Genomic DNA, 20,888 nt, shown 5'->3' with positions numbered 1-20,888 from the left:
GAGGATGAGCTCATGGCGCGGGATGTACCTGCCAACAGCGAGGCTATCAACTGGGGCAAAGTTGCCAGCACCGTGCTGGGCTTCCTCAAGCGCGATCTCGACGGCGAGCTGCTCGCTCGTGACGATAGCGAGGCGATTGCGTGGCACCCCAGGATCGGTGTCGTCCTTCCCAACGGGCGCTGGCCGGTTGCGCGTGATGTCCCGGAGGCCAGCGAGGCGATCAACTGGAAAAAGGTCGGTCACGTTGCGGGCGAGGTCGCCTCTGATGTCGGCTCCGTGCTCAAGTTCCTCAAGCGCGAGGACCCGATGCTTGCGCGCGCCTTCGAGGACGAGCTCATGGCTCGTGCCACCCCTGAGGACAGCGAGGCGATCAACTGGGGCAGTGTCGCGAAGACCGTACTCAGCTTCCTCAAGCGTGAGGATCCCTTACTCGCACGCTCCTTCGAGGACGAGCTCATGGCGCGCGGAGAGAGCGAGGCTATCAACTTCCGGCCCATCTCGAAGATCCCTGACAACTTTCCGTACCGGTTCAAATTTGCCCGAGAGGTTCCCGAGGAGAGCGAGGCAGTTAACTGGAAGAAGGTCGGCCACGTTGCGGGCGAGGTTGCCTCTGATGTCGGCTCCGTCCTAAAGTTCCTCAAGCGTGAGGACCCGATGCTCGCGCGTGCTTTCGAGGACGAGCTCATGGCTCGTGCCACACCTGAGGACAGCGAGGCGATCAACTGGGGCAGTGTCGCAAAGACTGTACTCAGCTTCCTCAAGCGCGACCTCAACGAGGAGCTGCTCGCTCGCTCGGACAGCGAGGCGCTTGCATGGCGCCCCAGAATTGGGGTCGTCGTCCCGAATGGACGTTTCGCGGTTGCGCGCGAGGTCCCTGAGGACAGCGAGGCGATCAACTGGAAGAAGGTCGGTCACGTCGCCGGTGAGGTCGCATCTGACGTCGGCTCCGTGCTCAAGTTCCTCAGGCGTGGCGAGCTCGATGAGCTGGACTGAGGGATGCTTTGTGGAGCGGTCGAGATCGTTGTATGAGAGGTGTTGTTGTGTATTCGTAGTCATGTAGTTGGATAACGCGTTCAAAATGCGACGGCTTGGGCTGGGGCCTGAGGGCTCAAAAGTATTCTGGTGTGACTACGATAAGGATCAGTTTGCTGCAGCCGACTGTGTGTTGTGAGTTTGGTTTGGATGCTTGGCTATGCTGAGAAGGCCGTAATGCATTTTCTTAATCATCAATCACCGCCGAATTCATCGGTAACATCCACAGCAACACGTGCTACGAGCCACCAGACGTACATTCAAGCTCAGGTCACGTGTTGGTGCGCCACAGACGCGTCGGCTCGGGCGCCTCGCGCATCATGCAACTTGTCCACGACGTCGAACATTATTCGGATTGACCTCCTGTAATTGATACACTAACCTTGCGCGTTTTCAACATCTATCTTGACGTATGCCAACTTCCGAAAGAGATTCAGCGTCACCAAGGTTGCTGAGACTCCGAGCACAGACGTGCAGCCTGCACCAACAGCTCAGCATGTGGCTCACCAGCGACATGCCAACAATGCCGCTGGGTATGTTGCTTGAGGTCTGTACCTTCCGCTGCTGTCTGAGAAGCCGGATTCACGTTCAACTGTCCTTCACAGACGTCCGTCCATTTACTATATCGATCGTGTCTTTGTTCATATATTCATATATTGCCTTTGCAGGCGTTTCATTTAGAAAGCAAGTCCGGACAAAGACGACATGTATTACCATCCAGGTGGTAGAGCCTTCATACCGCGGCCCCTCTCATGGCTGATTCTGCGGTCATCGCTGATGCGCAGGAAGCGGCACCATCAACGCAACCTCAGCAAGGGCATCAGAGTTGTGCGAGAAACTTGTTCGATCCTGCTATTCTCAGATACAGGCTCATCTCGCAAGGCTCGTCAGTGAAATTTCTGTGCTTATGTCGTGCCTGGAGAACAAGGGAGTGCGCATGTATGATTAAATCGGATGGATCAAAACTGGCCGCCATCAATCACGCTTTGCTGTGTGAAGATGTCTTGTTATATTTGTAGTGAGGATGGAAATGTCAGCATCACGGTCTTCCCCTACGTCCTGAGAGATGCGCTTGGGTACGCGCTTGGCGTGCTAGGCGCAAATGTTGCGCCGTGGTGAAACACGTCGGAAGCGGTACCTGGAGATGGAATGGATCAGTTATGCACCGGGAACAGCAGCAGAAGGTGGGATAAAATACGTACCTAGTAGGTAGCCATTTTCCCACCCGTTTACAACACTCATACGCACTCTCATGGGACCACTGGGGAAGCTGGAAGGGCACGGACTGCCAACGCGGTATCCGGCCCAGTAAATTCCGAGAGAGAGGATTACAAGTGGGTCTCACTGTCATCGCAATCTGCTGTACAAGAGCCACGTACTGTGGTCGAGTTGGTTGGATATCTCGATGCTAGTAGGCATCCAAGCAGCGCCTCAACGCCGCCACAGCCCACTCCGCGCTCAGCCACAAGCGCATACATCAACACGTGGTGGCGTAGCACCAGGACGCCACTGTGGCCCGCGGTCACGATGCAGCTCATATATCGCCGCCCCTGGTAAGCGTGCCGTCGTTTCGACCCTCCTCTCTCCTTGGTCCTTCTAGAGCACCCCGACCATTGTCCTTCGGTCAGAGCGGATGAAAACGAGCAGCGGCACACCAGCGAGTGGCGAGATGGACAAGAATTCTACCCATCAGCTTGTCCCTCGGCGTGCACTACGAGGCAAGCGAGGTGGCTTGAAAGATCTACCAGAGATGCCCGATGACATTCTGTTTGAGGTATTAGCATGCTTGGATTCTAAACTCCGGGTCCTGAATGACCAGTCGCACCGTTATTCATATAGGTTTTCGTGCTACTTCATCCCAAAGACCTTCTGAATTCGGCAAGGACTACCAGGCCACTACGTGCATTCCTGATGACCCGAAGATCTGCTTTCATCTGGAGAGCTTCACGGACACAGGTTGATGGACTACCGGACTGCCCGCAGCATCTAAGCGAACCAGCTTATGCCAACCTAATGTTCTTTTCTCACTGTCACGTACGTTTCACACCGTGTGCGTTTGGTAGTAATGCCTCATTGACTCCTCCAGAAATGCTTGAAAGGCAACAACAACTCGGCGCTGTGGGAGTTCGCTGCGCGATACTGTCAGAGATGCAGGAAAACCACGTAAGGCATGCCTCATCGACGCATATGATGCATCACTCTGATATCATAAAAAACTAGCACCATCGATGAGCGCGATTTTAGTATAGATATATCGACAGCAGTGGGAGAGGTCCCCCCATCGAAGATCTTCGCTACGGTATAGCGCTCAATCACGTCCATCATTACTTGTATTCTCATCTCTCGTAGATCCGGTACAGTCAGTCTCGCAGGAGGTTCTACCATGTGCCGCAACTTCTAGGCTTTATGGACGCTTGGAACGCTGTGTCGCAGGATGAGCAGGCATACCAGTCACTGATCGACAAGGAGTCAGAGAAAACGAGACAATTAACAGATGCAAGACTCCGAAGTCTTCACTTTTGCGTCATCGTGGTCTGATATCTGGCTTATATAGCACGCAGCGGCATGTCGAAAATGGCAGTACGATCAGACCAAATTGCGAGCGGAGAAATTAGATGAAATCAGGCGTGAACGCTGTAAAGCGTGAGTGTCATGTCATCAACGCTTATCCGGGTCTGATGTGTCGTCGCGACAGCATAATGTCAAGATTGCGTGAGGAGGGTTGGGGTGATGAGTTGGGTGGTATGTGGACCTTTCGTCGCTCACCAGTGCGTGAGCTGGTGTGGATTCCAAGGCCGCTTACGGATCAAGGTTCGTGCGATGTGGTCTTGCTTGAATCTATCGACGTAGGTCAACTAACCAAATCCCTCTGCCGTTGTACCGCAGGGTGGAGGAAAATCCGTAGCGCACTGCACAATTTTATGCAAGAGAAGCGGGATATGCGGCTCCGAATGGAGCGACGCTGCACCATTTCGTCACGGATAAACACGCTAGATCGTATCGCTAACCAACTGCTCTCAACCTCCCCTTGGACAGCGCCCTCCGCATACGGATTGTTACCACACGATCTACCATTCATTTCGGGAATCCAAGAGCTCGTTAAGGCCCCCACAACGGACTTAATTACTGAAGAGAGGTTCCTTGCCTTAAAGGACGAAGTCACAAGCCATTTGATGGATTGGCATGAAACGGCTGAATGTGAACTAGAGCGCTTGCTTCCCATCTCCTGTGAGCAAGGTGTAGATGCTCTCGCTCTGGCCGTAGTCTCCTACAAGTGTCGAAAGTGTGCACAGATACTGTATTATCCTTTCGTCCTCGCCCATCTGTGTCTGCGCACCGAAGCCGAGGATTCCGATGTTCGATGGAATGTTTTTCTTGATGGCCAAGCGAGTCCACCCCCATGGTCATGCGCCAATCTCGACTTTTCGCCCAACTTCGAGGAAGTCCGCGAATTGGTTCGGTTGTGCGATAAAGATCCGGACACTACCACTACACTTGACATGGAGGAATTAGATGAAAGGTTCGCCTACTCATTTAATGGCAATGTCGTGGTGGTAACATGGCGCGCTGCGGTATGTTTTTGTTCTACTCTTGGTGACAAGTTGTGCTAACTCTGAGTAGCTTGAAATGCTCGTTTCCCGTGAAATGAATGCTTCTGCACTCGCAATAAGATTAGCTACAGATTATGAGAAACGTTTTGCACGAAACGAGGAAGCAAAACGGGAAAATTGTTTGGACGAGCTAGCAAAAGAGAAGCCATTCTGGTGCTGCTCTTTGTGCCCTCCCGGCAAGGATAACTTAGGCACCAGGATCAATGCCCTCGGACACGTGAATTTTCGGTGAGAAACCCTGGTTACTTTTCATCTCTTAGCTCACATCATTCGTGCAGACATGGCTCGAACAAAGAATCAAGAACTGTGTACCTTCATTTAAGTGGCGGGCCGATTATACTCCGATCGGTCTTGGTGCCTCGTATCTTCCTTTGTTCCAGCGATATTCATCCAGCGCGGCGCTCCAGCCTAGACTTGCCTCCTGTGACGGTATTGATTCGTACGTCTTTGCTTCGAATCCTGGTATTTCGACGAATTCCCTGACCGAGTCAAAGATACCAGTACTTTTAATGCTATCCAGGCATCACAATCACCTTTTGGTTACACCATGGAACTTTCAAAGGCGCACAATTTTGATTTTCTGGCACGAACGCTTTGATTTTGGAATGTCATATCGCTTAGATATCAATGGAAATGCGTATGTCTTCGAGGCTCACTGGATTATGATTTTCCATACGGCAACACTTATCATCATGGAGAATGTCTAGATTTACAGAAGTGCTGGGATGCTTGATGAAGGTTAATGACTAACAGATGGAGCGCCAAGAATTTGAGCAGTTGCTTGTCTGGCACCATGATAGGCACTGGATATTGTTTCACCAGCCCGTATCGTGCAGCGGACTCATGAGAACCTGCAGGACGGCTTTTCGCGTCATAATTTATCTCCAGCGTGTCACGGAACAAGACCAACATGACCATGGAATCCACGGGTCAGGTAAGAGCCTAGCGTGATATGGTCCGTTTGTGTTGATAGTCACGCTGACACCGTGTGGTACCGTTGTCATGCGAAATTCGGATAGGACGTGTAGGTTGGCAGCTGCGACTGACGTTGCTCCAGTTCAGGCTGGCGGTGAGATCGCGGACAAGAGGTCGACAGCGGATTAAGCCACAAATATGAACTCGTCCATTCCGCCAACGCTCTTCAGCCTCCAGCTTGACGAGATAGCACTGTTCTTGGGGGCGGGGGTGGTCAATCTCCGCGTTAAGGTATTCTCTCGTCATCATCTCTTCGTCCATCGTCATTCTGGGCTAAGCCGAGGATGACTACTCAAGGTGCACGGGCACTATGGGTCGAGATGAGCCGTCCAATGTGGTAACGCATGTATAAATGGCTTCTCACTATTTCTATAACCACGGCGACATAGCTTTCCTGATTACGGAGGACTCAGACAACGCATACTTCATCCGAGTGGCGGTCCCATCGAATCTCGGCCGGTCTTGATTCCCTCCTCTTCATATTGGGATCAGTCAATTTGGGTCCTGTGAATCGCTGTGAATCAACTACCTTTCGCGGGGAAAATGAGAGTCGTCGTCGGGTACGCTCATCTTATGTGACGGTGACGACTCGCAGCCATGTTACTCCGGCTTCTTCGATTTATTTGCGACAAAGTACTAGGATTATGTCAGGATTCTAATACGTACGAGTCAGTGCAGATCGTGCATGGGCTGTATGGCTGACGTCGTCTTGGTCTGGCAGCGAGATCGCGATCGGCGAGAGGCTGACAGCCATATATAAACCCGCCCATCCTCTCCAACATTCTTCACCCACTACCCCGATGAGCTAGTACTGCTCTGGGGCGGGGGGTGGTCAGACTCCGTGTCAAGGTATGTTCTCATTGTCTCGCGCGTCCATTATCTTTCATGGGCTGCGTTTAGATGGAGGACAATTACTCAAGGGGCAGTGAGCACGGCGTAGCGTCTCCGGTGGGACGCCGGCCGTATGGAGGGTGGTGCCCTTGTACGTCCATCCTTGTTCGTGGTATTTATGATTCTCACATTCGTAGACCAAGGTCGACGAACGCAAGGTGACTATGCGCAGACAACGCCAAGGCGGGAAGCAAGCACTGACATCGTTCGAGCGAGGGTACCATACTTCTTTGTCGTTGCTTCGGCAGCTGACCGCTCCTTGACCCCCTTCCTGCTACTTCAGACGACCATTTCAAATTAAATAATTCAGGTCATCGCCGACGAAGGCCACATCTCAAGCGCTGGCTCGTCGAAGACGCGAACGCGGAGGCAGAATGTTCGAGCTCGCGTATACTCCCTCGTTACCAAACGCGGCGCCGGCAACTCGAGTAAACACCCGACCACAGTGGCACGTTGATGCGAGGTTCGCTACTTGGTCCCGCTCTCTAAGTCCTCAATATTCAATACTGACGTATGATGATAGTCGTTCTTAGAGTATATCAGTGCCGGGGGCCTCATGGCAGGAGAAGTTGGAATTCTGGATGTTTATGGATTGGAATAGAGGGGTACAAGGCAACGGGCAAATCGATGTGTCAGTCCCGTGCATATTTCAGGACAGAGAATGCAAAGTCGCTTCGAACTCCGAAATTGACGCGTACTTGGATGCTTGAGTCCACGTGCTGTCAACGTTAACTCAACTGTCGCGCTCACTGTCACTAACACACGCGCGTATCAACACGGCGTGGCTCAAAACGTGCGGTTATGTGGCCGATAATCCGATGCAACATCTCAACCCATCCTCAACACTCACATACTTGGGGTCTCAGCTTTGTATGCAGAGTCTGTCGCAAGCATGTCGGCACGTCGACAGAAGCGCGCAAGAGCGAGCGATACCGCGATGGATGGCACGACAAAAGAGAGCCTTGCCATCCAAGTTGCTCCACGCCGTGCACTGCGAGGGAGGCGAGGTGGCCTGAAAGACTTGCTAGAGATGCCTGATGATGTACTATTTGAGGTTCGTCGAATTACTGGCCCTCGCGCCGACGTTTCTTACGACAGCTGGATTGTGATAACCCAGATCCTCAAACTTCTACATCCCAAAGGCCTCTTGAATCTGGCAAGGGCTACCAAACCATTCCATGGTTTCTTAATGAGTCGCAAATCAATGCACATCTGGAAAAGCTCGCGGAGCCTGATCGATGGGCTGCCGGACTGTCCGGAGCATCTGAGCGAGCCCGCGTATGCCAATTTGCTTTTCTTTTCACACTGCCATGTACGTCCCTGGCTTACGTGCTCATTCGTGATCTATTGCTCAATGTCGCCCTCTAGAGATGCCTCAAGGGCAGCATCAATTCGGTGCTGTGGGAGTTTTCCGTGCGCTATTGTAAGGCGTGCAAGAATGACATGTACGTCAGACCACGACACAGCCTGTGACATTGTCGATGATTGTCGTTATTACAGGGCCATCCCACAGCGCGAGCATTCTTATACCATAGCGATGCTGGACAGATCTCTACCATCGGAGATTTTCAACAAGGTATAATACCGAATGAAGTCAATCACTGCTCGTATATTCATTGTGGGCATGCAGGTCCAATTCCGCTCCTCCGGCGAACTCTATCATAGGCCGCAACTGGAGTGCTTCGTCGATGCTTGGAACGGTCTGCCGAAGGACGAGCAGTCACGCCAACAGCTCATATCGAAGTTTTCGGAGAAAACAAGGCGCATTGCAGAGGTAGTTGAGTTCACGTTTTTAATATGATAGTGGAAACTGAATATATGATACGAATAGCATGCAGCGGCATGCCGTGAATGGCATGAAGAGCAGCTCAGTGCTCGAGCAACGGAATTTTATGAGATCAGGCGTGAACGCTACGAAGCGTGTGTCCATTTTTTGTTCATTGGTGTCTTGGTCTCATCTATGACGTACGTACAGTATTGTCGCACGTTTGCGTGACGACGGATGGGGAGATGAGTTGGACAATGGGAGTTTTACCCTTAGATTGAAACTGGAGAAATGTGATCGCTCGTGGATTCCAAGGCCGCTCACTGAACGAGGTACGTGATCGCGCTGGTGATCACTTTGGCCAATTATCCTAACTGCACATATCGTTTGAAGGATGGATCAAGATCCGCGGTGCTCTTCGCGCATGTATGCAGCAGGAGAGGGATGCACGTATAGAGAGGGATGCACGCGAGCAGCAGGAGAGGGATGCGCGTATGCAGCAGGAGAGGGATGCACGTATGCAGCGGGAGAGGGATGTGCACACCCGCGTGGAGCATGATCTGACGATCACAGTGCGCTTGTGCATCCTACAGCAGGTGTCAAACCAACTACTGTCCGCTCCTCCCTGGACGGCAGCATGCGCGTACCGCCTGCTCCCACACGACCTTCCGTACGTCCCAGAGATCAGAGCACTCATCGAGGCCCCCACTTCATGCAGTATCCCTGCGTACATGTTCTCCTCCTTGCGTAAAATTGTTCTCAGCCACTCCATGGACTGGCAACAGCACGCCACCGAGCAGCTCATAAACCTGCTGCCCGGCGTGTCTGCCGCTGAAGGCGTCGACGTGCTCGAGCTCGCCGTGGTCACTTTTTGGTGCACGGAATGCCTGCAGATCCTCTTCCACCGATACGTGCTCGCACATATCTGTCTGCGTGCGGAGCGCATCGGCATCGAACAGGACGTCTTCCTCGACGGTCGGGTGGTCCCACCGGTATGGTCAGCTTCTCGCGTCGCTGCATCACCCAACATGCATCAGTTGCGTGCGCTGGTTGAGATGTGCGGTTGGGACCCGGACAGCACCACCGCACAGGAGATGGATGAGTACGACATCAGATACGCCTGCCCCTGCGTCGACGGTCGCACAATGGTGATGAGGTGGCGCAAAGCGGTACGTTCCGTTCTCGCGTGCGCGGTGGCCAGCATGTGACTGACCGCCCTGGCAGGTCGAGATAACCGTTGGCTGTGGGGAGGGCGCGCCCATGCCGCAATTCAGGCTTGCAACAGCCGAAGAGATCGAAGACGCGATACAAGATGAGGCGCACGAGAGGTGGGGTCTGGAGGCGCAGACCGCCGAGAAGCCCTTCTGGTGCTGCTCGCAGTGCACTCCACGTGCAGAGGATTTTACGACGCTACAGGGGGTCAACGAGCATTACCGCCAGAAGTAGGTTGCGTCAACCTCTTGTGTAGATATGTTCTCATATTATCTCTACAGACATGGGGGAATAGCATTGTCAACTGCGGAGGCCGACATGGCGTACCTCCACCCGAGCGGCGGGCCCATCGTCCCTCAGCCCGTCACGCTACCCCTTCTTCATGAGGAGCCCGGTGAAAACGAAACCGCGGAGGGTTCGAGCACGCACTAACGTTCCCAGTCGGCATACGAACCTACGGACTTTGAACCTAGATTCTCGTCGGCAGAGCTCGATCTCGCTGACCGGTTCAATGTTGACAACTAACTAAGAAGAGACTAACAGACTAACGAGTGACAAGTATGGGATCATCATTGCAACGCCGATATTATGGGTTATTTTCTGACACCGAAGCATCTCGCGACAACAATTATTTGCCCGTATATTTTTTCGCGGTATCGTATGTACGAATGGCTCGATGTGCAAGGTATCGTCGAAGGCGAGAATGACATTCGCGGAATCTGGTGCACTACAGTAGTCCGCAGATCAGACGTTTCTTGACTCTGAACAGGTATGTCTGACCTATGCTGGAAATTATACAGAAACATACATTGCAGCCTGTATGCAAATGGTACTCGGACACTAACATACAATCTGGCAAAGTATGTGTACAACATCGGTCATACATACGTGGAGCATCTCCTTCATGCGGTGAAAGGTTCGACAACAATATCTGCATAGTGAGGGCGAAAGATTAGGGATAACAAACGAAAGCGAATGATAATGATAGTCGAGTCGGGAATGGTACAGCGCGAGCATCTGTTCATATGTAGAAGGAGATGACAGTGCAGCCGATGGCGATGACGCCTTGCAAATATATCAGCACGCATACATACGAGCATCTCTGAAACACCCACCGCCAAAGGCGTCGTGCTCGCAGCAGACCGGCGAGTTTGTGCTACGTGAATATGCACGCATACAATCAGCCACTACGCGACACCCAGGTCTTCACATGGACACGGAGACTCAGCAAGTACTGCCGTCGCCAAGGCCGCCGCCGCCGTCGCACGACAAGCCAACCGCGCTGAGGATGCGCGAGGGAGTCGCAGCGCATGAGCTTGCCTGTGTCGCACTGCTCACAGCATGTGAGCTGACGACTAGGCGAAACGGGCACGGAGAGCGCGAGGGCGAGAATGACCGTAATGCGGAGCCTCTTGGTGGGTTAGTTGAGTGGTGGACCCCAAGAGTGCCCCAATCTGTACACGCGCGGTGCCCCATCAAGCAGACTGAAAGGTAGGGAGGGAAGGGGGACGAGGGGGACATCCACGCGCACCGGCCAGCCCAGGTCCCACCAGGGCATCGGACCCACCCCAAAGCTGGCGGGCGACCTCGGGCGGATGCGTCTTAGTACACCCCGAGGACAATGCCCCGCCATCTTTGCTTGCTGTCGGTGCGCATAGGACCCTGAACTTCTACTTTTCAGGGCAATCAGACTAGTATTTTGACCAATCACTATAAGCGCTAGGGTAACGAACCTCAATATCGCGTTAAGGGCTCTAGCGCCGCTAGAAAGACACACCAAGGGCGTAAGTCTGCCTCGCATCAGTGCCGACTGTCTAGCGCACGATTTCCTTTCACAGATGCCCACCGCACGGCAATCAACACATCACATCCCCCATCGTTCGAATCTGCTATGCAGCCTGGCCAGCAAAAAAATCTAAAATGCTTGTTGGACAGAACAGACAGGAAGAAGGGACGTGATGAATGCTAGCTGGGGAGGGCCATCGCCGCGAGCGTTTCTCAGGAAAAGGAGCACGTGTTCCTGAGATTTGCTTCCGCGCGCAACTCGATCAACGTTGATACAGCCACGTGCTCGCCCCACGACGCGCCGCGGAACCTTTTCGAGTTATTGACGGTCGTCTCGCCGATCCTCTTGCTTTGTCGCGCTGTGAAAAAGGGCCTGCGCTTGACTACTATTCTCAACGGTGCTAGAATGTATGGAAGAGCGTGGCGGCAGTAGCAATATTTTTTGTCCTATGGAAGACACGGATCTAAGCAGGATTGTGCGCGTTCTGCTTCTGGCGGAGTTAAACGGCTGTCCGCCACGATCATTGACGACTGCTAGGACGAGGATTCCTAAGGACAACCGATATGCTCGTTGTATGCGATGCGCGGGATCTAGCACGACTTCAGCTAGTGACCACACGGGATGCTGAAAGTCGAATCCCGCTCGGACTCGAAATGGAGAGGTGCGTGATTCATTCAATTTCATTGCCATGCGTCTGCATTATCACGATGACGGAAATGAGGGATTAGTTCTTCTGCCGCAGGGACTAGCTACTACCGCCAAACGCGGTGGGGAGCTGAGCCCGATGCCTTGGCGACCAGTGCGGAGGATGAGCGGCGAATACGTGTGCAGGGCGTGATACACGAATCGACGATGCCGAGAACGCGTCTACCGTACATCATACTCGCCGCACACGAATCCTTCCGAGATGGTGCTATGTCGGCAAACAACTAGAACAACTAGAGTTATTCGGTGACATGGACGGAGCGCTGTATAGGTGCTCGGACCGGGCCTTGGGAGAGGGTCAGAAGCATACTCACCCATGCAACCCGCGCTTGTCTGTACTCTACCCCTCTTTTCCCTTTCCCGACCAGAACGTACACACTGAAGGGCTGATATCAGGTGTAGATATCCAACATCTCCGTGAAGTTGCCCGCGTCCAGGCGTCGCATCAGGGGACGGGCTCACCACATACTATGGATCTTCGTGTTCAGCACCGAGTAGCCTGCACCTCATACCCCGAGTACGCCTCGCCATGGGACACACCGCCATTGGTGCCGTCGATCTCGAGGGCCACTAGTGTGGGTTGGGTAGCCGAACGTGACCCTGACTACGACGTACGGCATACGAACGAGTCGGACGCTCCGGGCGCTGAGAAGCAGTGGTTGTTATCACGAGGGGGAGACGAGCACCGTACGATGCGCCTCGAGGTGAGCCGAGCACACTGGATGTGGTGAACACGCTGAGCCAATTAATGAAGCAAAGCTGCGAGCTGAGATCTGAGAGGGGACAGATGCTCATTGCCTGCTCGAAGTCACCATCAATCTAACGGTCTCAGGAACTGGGAGCCCGACTTTCCCCCTTCCCCCTCCCGCTTTCCCTTGCTCTGGTCCTACCCCGCAAGCCCACCTCTACGGGCATCACCCATCACCTTCCCCACATCAAGATTGCGAATCCCGTGGCCTATGCATCAGCAAAAACCCTTTAAATTCACGCTTCGACGCGCCAACGTGTTGTGGGGGGTGAGCATTCAAATTAAAACCTTGGATATTTGAATCATCAGTCGCGACGGCATCGCGATCGCTCGCGAGCTCGAGTGGCCCGGAGGCCGCGCGCTAGAGGGGTCATTAATCCATCATCAGAGAGCCCTTCCGATGGCGCGGCGCGCCCACTTCCAGCTGGGCTCTCCGAGGATCTCAGCGCTCAGCGCTTAGCGTCTAGCCTAGACGCCATACGCGCCCACCGCCGCCACCATCCTTCGCGAACCACATTGCTCGCCCGCCGCTGTATTATGATTCTCGCCGCATGGACGCCGCATCTTCTAGCGGACACGAGCATCTGTCCACACACTTTGATATCAGACGGAAGCGGCGGAGCAGCGACCGTCCCGAAATGCTCAATGACTCAGGGGACTAGCTGCTCGCGAGTACGCAGTTGGTTGCGAATTGTGTTCGCGGGGGATTTGCGAGATAGTGTGTGGTATGCCATCGGGGGCAGCGGGCTACCGACGGGCTAGTCTTAGTGCTTGATTTTGGTGTCTCTTCTGGATACAACGTATGCCGCTGTGTTGTGAAATTGACGAGGGCGCTCCCAAAGTGCGTCTTGTACTCTGCTAATCTTCCGCCTTTCGGTCAACACACGTTGCACGTATACGATACATCCAGCTGACACGGTCAATCTTCGCATGGACAGAATCGGGCAACGAATTGCCCTCGGTCCTTTCGAGCGCGTTCAAATTAACATTTAATGTCACAGACACAAGATATCTCATCACTGCGTATCCCATCCCGGCGAAACTTGCGCTCATCGAGCCATCGGTGGCGATCGCGTATCACTTCCACGACCAAATCGCCTTCGACGGCGGTCAATAATGCTATGGGCGCGCCGTTACCGTCGGAGGACGTTGGAACATCAGTCATCTTGCATCGCCAGCGCTGTGATTGGCAAGAGCACGCTTGCTCTCTCGCTCGGGCAGCACCAGTGCCATGAAGGTCAACGACGCAAGAGGCTAGTGCGCGAGTGCGCAATTGGTTGCAAGTTGTGTTCGTGGGGGGGTTTGTCGGAGGCAGTGGGCTAATCACAAACTAATCTTAGCGCTTGGGTTTGAGTACGTCCTTCTGGATACAGCGCATGCTGCTATGTGTTGTGACATTGACGAGGGTGCTCCCAGAGTGCGCTGTGTACTCTGCATGTCTTCCGCCTTTGGTCAATACATGGTGCATGTGTACAAGATCTCCAGCTGACACGGTCAATCCTCGTATGGACCTGAATCGGGTAACGAAAGTGCCCTCCGTCCTCCAAGCGCGTCCATATCAACGATTAATGTCACAGACACACAACACATTTCATCACTGCGTATCCCATTCTGACGAAACTTGCGCTCGTCGAACTATCAATGGTGATCGTGCGTCAGCGCCACGACCAAATCGCCCTCGACGGCGGGCAATAATGCTATGGGCGCGCCGTTACCGTCGGAGGGCGTTGGAGCATCAATCACTTCGCATCGCCAGCGCTGTGATTGGCAAGAGCACCCCTGCTTGGTCGGGCACCACCAGTGCTGTGTGGGGGACTCCAATGCCTTGGCCCGCGGTGATCCTTGTCGGCTGCTCCGCGGCGGATACGAGCGAGCTCACAAAACTTCCGGTTCACATCGGCCTGCTGGCATTCAATATTCATTCGTGCCTTGACATATCACAGTCGCATTTTGAGCGTTGATACCGCTTCCGCATCTCTCATCCGTCCCCTCGCGGACTCGCTCCCCGCATGAACTAGATCCGCCATACCACCACGGTACCGCTGAGAGCGAGCTAACGCCACCGCCCTACGAATGAATTCGGCATCTTCCCAGCCTTAGAGAGCAGGCCGGCCATCACAGGCCTTGGTACATACATGGAAGTTCAGCAAACGCCACTGCGACATTCATCGGAGGGACAAGCCCCCGATCCCGATCTCGCACCTTGGCACATTTAGCACCAGCTTAGTCCTTAAAAGTCCAATGCCAACCTTCGCGCCCGACAAAGCAACTCCTTAGACCAGTCTCCCAAGCACGCTTACATTATGCGTACATTAATTAATTTCGTTATCCAGGGCCGGGCGTCTGGCTAACAGGGCCCTCCCGCGCCGCCGCGTGCGCCAGAACCGCCCGTGCGAGCTGCACATACTCGTCGGCGGCGTCCGCGCCCTCGTCCGCGGAGACCTTTTCCCAGTGGCTCAGGTCGCCCTCGACGAGCGTCCACGCCTCCTCCTCCGAGTGCTCGTTCACCCACCGCACGTACTCCGCTTCGGCCCACCCGTGCAGCGTGTGCGGCAGTGGGATCGGCGAACGCACAAGGATGTGATGCAGCACGATCAGCGGCGGGAGGCCCGCCGTGTGCGAGGACGACGCCAGCATCGAGTTCTCAAGAAAGAGCAGCTGCCTGCATATAAGGATGGTATGCGTTAGCGGAACGCTGGGTTCCGTGTGTGAACGATAGATACGTACCGCATCGCGCGGAGCGCACGGTACTCCTCCCCGACGCTCTCCCAGTCGGTCCCGCGTTTTCCCGGCTGTGCCATGAAGGCGCTCAGTCCAAACTCGAGTTCCGTCATGTCGCTCGTGAGCTGCAGCTTCCCGCTCTCTCCCAGCGGCTTGGCGATCGACGCGTGCAGCACGAACGTCTTGATCACAAACTTGACCAGCTCGACGACCCTGCGCGATGACACATGAGTCAGCGTTCTTCCGGATAACACTGGGCATATGGAAGGGCAGGCAGGTAGAGGGACACGGGGTCGGAGACTCACCACTGCCGGCTCAGCTCGGGAACGTTGATCTGGGCGAGCGCCTCTCCTTTGACAAATGCCAGTTTTTCGACGAGGTCCTTCATGTACGGGCTCGGTCCCCCGCCCATCGCAGACAGTGGATTCGCGCCGCCCGCATCGCTGAAGTCCATGCGATGCAGCCGCGCGATTATCGCGCCGAGCTCCCGGCGCACCGCCGCAAGCAGCGGGTCGACAATGCGCTCAAAGATACGTTTGATGCCCTGCAAGTCAGGCCAGGCGGGTGCGGCCAGAGTAGGGGGAGGATATGGGCGCAAGTGTCAGCGGGGTGCAATCAGCGGGAGAGCGGAACGCGAGGCACTTACCCCGACCCCGGGCCGAACGTATGCGAACACGCCATCAGGGTATTCGTCCTGCAGTCTCTCGAGGCGGGAATAGCAATAATACAAGCAGGTCGCCAGCTGGCCATTGAGTGCTTGCTGCGGTGTAGCCGAGGGTCCTAGTAACGACGTTGCGGACCGTTCTCGCGCAACCTACGGAGATTGATTATCAGTGCCATCTGCATAGCACCCACGCGCGCCAGCAACGAACAAAATGATGCACGAGCCGTCAACTCCGCTCTGGTTAATTAGCTGTCCGTGACCACATTGAGCGGCAACCCATGACCCGTCAGATCATATGCTGTCGGTACACGTGAAAACAAAACCTCCCCTGAAGACATAGAACTGTCGGATGCGTAGATGATACAGCGCGCGCTAGTGCATATATGCGTAGCGAAAACAGCGCGCAGCATGCTGCCGTTATCGGTACTAGAAATGATCGGAAGCTGCTGGCGGCCCTGATCCTCTCGCATTCATTATGCCGACAGTGCGGGAAGAAGCGAGAGGAGCGATAACAAGTGATCCGCAACAGCCACAAAGCTTCCCACTGGATATGAGATGTCAAGGCTTTGTCGATGGCCCCGTGGCGACAGCGACACGACTGAGGTCTCCAAGAAATATTCCGCCTACTATGCGAGACACTATGACTCACCATGCCATCCGCCCGCGAGACGAACACCTCTAGCGCCGATGCGACGCGTTCCGCCACGGAGCGTACGAGCAGCGGGTCGAACTTGGCCGAGTCGAGCTCGTTTGCTACGGTCCGTGCGACATTCAGGCCCTCCGACAGACCGGGCGGCGCCCGCGTCCCGCCCGCAAATGCTTGCGAGATAACCTCGTTTAGCCTAGTGGACGAGCGGGACAGATAAAGAGACTCGAAGTTCGAAAGTGCACGCAGCACAATCACCGTCTCCGGGCTGCGTGACAAAGGGATGAGCACGAGATTGGCCAAAAAAGGAAGATAAGAGTAGAGTGTCTGAGTTACCTCTGCTGTGACTGCGTGTAGACAGTATCGGTCTGCACGGCGATCTTGGCAAAGAAGGAATGGAAGAGTCGGAGCAGTTTTGGGTATCCCGTGCTGAGCGTTTGCTGGATGAAGGAAGAGGCTGCCAAACCGGTGTCAGCTAATACTCTTCCCTACAGTCCGACTTGGACAATAATGAATCATCGGACCTCTTGCCGACTCGCGCGCATGTTTCTCAAGTGAACGCCCGAGCGCATACCAAAAGATAGCACTTGGCTTGTTTTCGAGCGTCTATGAATGGCAGCGATCAAAGTTGCGGTCGTTGATAGATGAGGCAAATGCCCCGTTATTACCGGCGACCAACTGCGACGGAACCGCACGAACCTTCATCGCCTCGTCCAGGAAGACGATTTGGCTTGTAGGGTCTCGTTTTAGCTTGAGAACGTTCTCAAGAGCATAGACCTGGGCGTGATGAGAAGTGTGGCTCGATACACGCATGCCGAGAAGCACGCTTGTGCGTAATGATACATGAAAACTTACTTTGATACAGCAGCTTGTCATTTCTTCTACGAGGTTCTCCAGGCTAGCCCAGAGAGCAGCAGCATATTGAGGGGCCGTGACGTTGGTTGGCTCCGTCCGTACACGGGACTTGTACATTAGTCCCTGAGACGTCGCATTAGACTCTGCGGAGAACCACAATCATGATATGCTACAGGCACCAAGATGGGAACATCGAAAGAAGGGCGTACCTTTCGCGAGGACATCTTTAGAAATACGCGATATGTCAAACGCGTACCGGATTCTACTCTCAACTGCATCTGCCAGATCATTGATGAGCTCCTGCACCAGGATTGGCAACACACGAAGGTTGTGTGCGGTCTGAAGGGAGGATGCGAGAAGAGACTGGTTCTAGACGGTTCGAATCCTTTCAGTGTTCATTAGACTAGGAACAATGGCAAATACGTACAGATTCCGCGAGTCCTGTCATGACCATTGCTTCCATATCTGCCGTTACACGTGTTCGTGCAGCTTCAATGTATGGCAAACGAGCAGCCACGGCCTTCACGGAACCCAACACTATCGTACCGCCCCGATCCTCCGATGTATTATCAACGTCTGAGTTGTCCCGCGGCTGAAGGTCTGACGATGAGCTTCCAAGAAGAGAAGCTGATGTGAATACATTCAGAGGGCAGGCGTGTCAGAACTCGACGGGCTATCCAGAATAAAGATGTAAATGTACTGACTCAGTTCAGCGATCGTCAATGCAGCCTTTGCTATGGTCCGCTCCTTCTCGTCCTCTCCTTCTCCAACAGATATCAACTCAGTAGGCTGTATAAGGGCGAGCGGTGACTCGTTCGGTTTGGACTGGTCCTTCTTGGATACGGCGGTTGATGTCTCCGTATCAGAGGATTCTCCCTTGCTCATATCCGCTAACTGTACTTCCAACCGTCGAGTTAGGATCACAAAACGCGACACGCGGCGCAGGATGTCTGATGCTTGCTGGATGCGTTCAAGTTTGGAAACATTTCTTTGAAGCGATTGATATGGCAGCCGGATCTTCGTTCTCAGTCTGAATGAATGCTAGATATGGTAAACTGCACGGAGCTAAATGAGGCATTGGGACTTACTTCTCATACGACGAATCGAGCTCGTTGAGCCCGTCTCGAACTGATGAGAGCGAAGTCTCGAGCTCAGTCACTCCGGCGGCCTGCACCAGCAACTCCTCATGATGTGTAGTGACCTGGGAGCATTGTGGTCTGACGTTCCACACATGAGAAGACTTCCATAACCACATAGAACTCACCACATTCTTCAGCTGCTTCTCAACATCCTCAATAGAGAAGTTCAGCTTCGATATGGCGACTGACAAGTCCTCGTTTGCTGCTTCCAGGCTGGGGCCCTTGCCCGCTTTGGTCTTCCCAGCTTGCGGTGGGTATGGCTCTCCGGCCAGAATGGCATTTGCGTAATCGTCTGGATCGAACTCGGGATGCGCGAAGACGGCATAGTCTGCACGCTGGTAAGTCATGAGTGCGTTCGACCGCTGACTGGAGTTAGGCGGACAAACCGGACATCCCAGACTGTATGATGTGGTTACGAATGTAGCATCAATATAATCCAGTCTATAGCCCTACAGGAGGTGCGCTTGCGCGACGTGAGACAGTCGTGCAAGGTTACGGTCAACGTTGGGATACGGATGGGCGCCTGTGTAATTGCGCATATGCGCGCCACGTGCAATGCGCATTGTGGGCGCCCTGACAGCGGCGTCTGCATTGCTCTCTGCTACTGAATGTACATCTTCCGATGTGTCTGTCGAGCTGCTGGCTACAGTATGACCTGACTATTTAGAATTGCGAACTCTACGGATTGCGTGACGCTCTACGATGTCTCGATACGTTATGAGAACCTAGCCGCATCTCTGGAAGCAGGAACTCCACCTTGTAGTTCCACTCACATGTTGTGCACCTCTGCGCAAATTGTCACCTGGCTACATGAGGCTACATGCATTCGATATCGTCACCGTGATGGCAATGTTGCCGTCCAAATCCCCGGAGTTCCGGGAGGTTCACAATCGGGTCTGAAATCGACCAAACGCTATGGGGCAACAGGCGTGCTTTCTACCGTTTTCGCGAGCAATACACAGAATGTACTAGTGTATCTTTGGACGCCCGTTATCTGCCACTCTGCAACCCTAATTTTGTTGTGGATGGATGGCCCCGCGTCACTGATAGCACCTCTGCTGTGCACGATGATGCGATGCAATTGTAAGCTGCGGCCAACCCTCGGTGTCTTACTCATGTTCTGTCCGTAGCGCCACATCCACAAGCATGGGATCCTTACATTGTTTCCTCCGCAAGGAGTTTTCCACTAGCAAGGGGCCATTGATGCACGGAATGTGTCGTGGGTTCTCTGCATGGACTTGCTTACGCACAAATGATATCATAGAAAAGTGCGCAGTCCTCATTCGTCCACAAATCATGATCCAGACTACGCTCTACCACGCGAACAATCCACTATTGTGGACGGTCTCGTAAGCCTTGCGAGATATCATAAGGTTCTGGTGACATTGCCGGTAAGCGACCCCACACGAACGTGCTCGACACCTCGGACACCCGTCGGTTTGGTCGGTATCCAGGCACACGCTGGTCCCGACGTTCAATATCAATGCCACATATGGTGCATATGGTGCACTCTTCTACTGACCTTCTTCGATACCGCGTCAAGCAGCTCCGAAGCCACCTTCTGACGCCTCGCAGAACTCACACCCGCAACCCTCGGCCATGCAATGATCTACAAATGCAACCGGCTGATTCGTTGCAATGATTTGCGGGTTGCATCCTTTGGCGCATCAAAATGATGGCCTAAATGGCGATAACTGATGTTGAAAGTTGATGCGGACGCTGTGCCTTGCCTGACCGGTCGACCGGCTGTGAGTTCATTCGCGGCCGACGTGAAATTGGACCACCGTCATTGTCGTACGGTCAATTGTAAACATTTCACATGCTCAACCCTGCTCTTTTGCTCGCGGAAGAATGCCCAAAGACCGTTTCTGCACAGAATCATGGAAGTATGGAGACTGACGGAATGATCATAAACTGGGTTTACTTGGGTCAGTCTCGTTGCCAAATCGTCGACAATAGCCTTGAAGGCTGGCATGACGATTACGCTCACATGTTCGTTCGCAAGACACCTTCATTCGCAAGACACTTCGCCATGTAAGATTAGAGTTCTATCTGCGAGAAGTCTAACCGGCGTTCGAGCGTCAAGTACTAAAGTAATCCCGGGGCCGCGCGCCTACAGTGCCTCGGACCCGTAGTGA

At 53.9% G+C, this 20,888-nt stretch overlaps 6 protein-coding genes across 6 annotated transcripts; 5 read left to right on the top strand and 1 right to left on the bottom strand.

Annotated features, from left to right (window-relative positions):
- Window positions 1-1,367: 1,367 nt before the first annotated feature.
- LAESUDRAFT_68101 (uncharacterized protein) lies at window positions 1,368-1,963 on the top strand. Its single transcript, XM_040905747.1, has one exon. It carries the CDS (start codon window positions 1,445-1,447, stop codon window positions 1,790-1,792), a length of 348 nt encoding a protein of 115 aa, XP_040766191.1. The 5' UTR covers window positions 1,368-1,444; the 3' UTR covers window positions 1,793-1,963.
- Window positions 1,964-2,572: 609 nt separating this feature from the next.
- On the top strand, window positions 2,573-5,488 carry LAESUDRAFT_723975 (uncharacterized protein). The gene is made up of 11 exons (XM_040908513.1): window positions 2,573-2,806; window positions 2,872-3,066; window positions 3,119-3,195; window positions 3,253-3,331; window positions 3,382-3,528; window positions 3,587-3,675; window positions 3,728-3,843; window positions 3,919-4,604; window positions 4,654-4,871; window positions 4,922-5,082; window positions 5,138-5,488. The coding sequence occupies exons 1-11, from the start codon at window positions 2,702-2,704 to the stop codon at window positions 5,239-5,241; spliced, it is 1,977 nt and encodes a 658-aa protein (XP_040766190.1). The 5' UTR covers window positions 2,573-2,701; the 3' UTR covers window positions 5,242-5,488.
- A 1,787-nt stretch (window positions 5,489-7,275) lies between these two features.
- On the top strand, window positions 7,276-10,317 carry LAESUDRAFT_676534 (uncharacterized protein). The gene is made up of 10 exons (XM_040905629.1): window positions 7,276-7,563; window positions 7,627-7,821; window positions 7,878-7,954; window positions 8,010-8,085; window positions 8,140-8,283; window positions 8,341-8,429; window positions 8,485-8,606; window positions 8,668-9,443; window positions 9,499-9,716; window positions 9,768-10,317. The coding sequence occupies exons 1-10, from the start codon at window positions 7,402-7,404 to the stop codon at window positions 9,916-9,918; spliced, it is 2,010 nt and encodes a 669-aa protein (XP_040766189.1). The 5' UTR covers window positions 7,276-7,401; the 3' UTR covers window positions 9,919-10,317.
- A 1,683-nt stretch (window positions 10,318-12,000) lies between these two features.
- Window positions 12,001-12,901, top strand: LAESUDRAFT_67572 (uncharacterized protein). The gene is made up of 2 exons (XM_040905605.1): window positions 12,001-12,681; window positions 12,737-12,901. The coding sequence occupies exons 1-2, from the start codon at window positions 12,229-12,231 to the stop codon at window positions 12,752-12,754; spliced, it is 471 nt and encodes a 156-aa protein (XP_040766188.1). The 5' UTR covers window positions 12,001-12,228; the 3' UTR covers window positions 12,755-12,901.
- Window positions 12,902-13,602: 701 nt separating this feature from the next.
- LAESUDRAFT_67671 (uncharacterized protein) lies at window positions 13,603-14,044 on the top strand. The gene has a single exon (XM_040905632.1). It carries the CDS (start codon window positions 13,718-13,720, stop codon window positions 13,958-13,960), a length of 243 nt encoding a protein of 80 aa, XP_040766187.1. The 5' UTR covers window positions 13,603-13,717; the 3' UTR covers window positions 13,961-14,044.
- A 1,006-nt stretch (window positions 14,045-15,050) lies between these two features.
- Window positions 15,051-19,143, bottom strand: LAESUDRAFT_735990 (uncharacterized protein; the record flags this gene model as incomplete). Its single annotated transcript, XM_040910646.1, has 15 exons — window positions 15,051-15,387; window positions 15,453-15,659; window positions 15,752-15,990; window positions 16,093-16,260; window positions 16,760-17,024; window positions 17,093-17,213; window positions 17,281-17,362; window positions 17,456-17,533; window positions 17,612-17,754; window positions 17,821-17,980; window positions 18,039-18,187; window positions 18,277-18,641; window positions 18,700-18,812; window positions 18,876-19,078; window positions 19,137-19,143. The coding sequence occupies 15 exons, from the start codon at window positions 19,141-19,143 to the stop codon at window positions 15,051-15,053; spliced, it is 2,637 nt and encodes an 878-aa protein (XP_040766186.1).
- Between the last annotated feature and the right edge of the window lie 1,745 nt (window positions 19,144-20,888).

The sequence above is a fragment of the Laetiporus sulphureus genome, assembly GCF_001632365.1.
Source record: "Laetiporus sulphureus 93-53 unplaced genomic scaffold LAESUscaffold_11, whole genome shotgun sequence".
NCBI classification, from domain to species: Eukaryota; Fungi; Basidiomycota; class Agaricomycetes; order Polyporales; family Laetiporaceae; genus Laetiporus; species Laetiporus sulphureus.
The sequence above is the reverse complement of the archived record's forward strand: the minus strand, read 5'-3'. Positions and strand labels throughout refer to the sequence as shown.

What these genes read in the sequence shown, in the direction of transcription:
- LAESUDRAFT_676534 (XM_040905629.1), top strand. Translation starts at nt 7,402, where the DNA reads ATGTCGGCACGTCGACAGAAGCGCGCAAGAGCGAGCGATACCGCGATG. An exon ending in AAACAAGGCGCATTGCAGAG is followed by an intron (nt 8,284 to 8,340) that starts GTAGTTGAGTTC and finishes TGATACGAATAG; the next exon opens with CATGCAGCGGCATGCCGTGA. An exon ending in TGATGAGGTGGCGCAAAGCG is followed by an intron (nt 9,444 to 9,498) that starts GTACGTTCCGTT and finishes CCGCCCTGGCAG; the next exon opens with GTCGAGATAACCGTTGGCTG.
- LAESUDRAFT_67572 (XM_040905605.1), top strand. Translation starts at nt 12,229, where the DNA reads ATGGACGGAGCGCTGTATAGGTGCTCGGACCGGGCCTTGGGAGAGGGT.
- LAESUDRAFT_68101 (XM_040905747.1), top strand. Translation starts at nt 1,445, where the DNA reads ATGCCAACTTCCGAAAGAGATTCAGCGTCACCAAGGTTGCTGAGACTC.
- LAESUDRAFT_67671 (XM_040905632.1), top strand. Translation starts at nt 13,718, where the DNA reads ATGTCACAGACACAAGATATCTCATCACTGCGTATCCCATCCCGGCGA.
- LAESUDRAFT_723975 (XM_040908513.1), top strand. Translation starts at nt 2,702, where the DNA reads ATGGACAAGAATTCTACCCATCAGCTTGTCCCTCGGCGTGCACTACGA. An exon ending in CAGAGATGCAGGAAAACCAC is followed by an intron (nt 3,196 to 3,252) that starts GTAAGGCATGCC and finishes ATAAAAAACTAG; the next exon opens with CACCATCGATGAGCGCGATT. An exon ending in CATCGAAGATCTTCGCTACG is followed by an intron (nt 3,332 to 3,381) that starts GTATAGCGCTCA and finishes CATCTCTCGTAG; the next exon opens with ATCCGGTACAGTCAGTCTCG.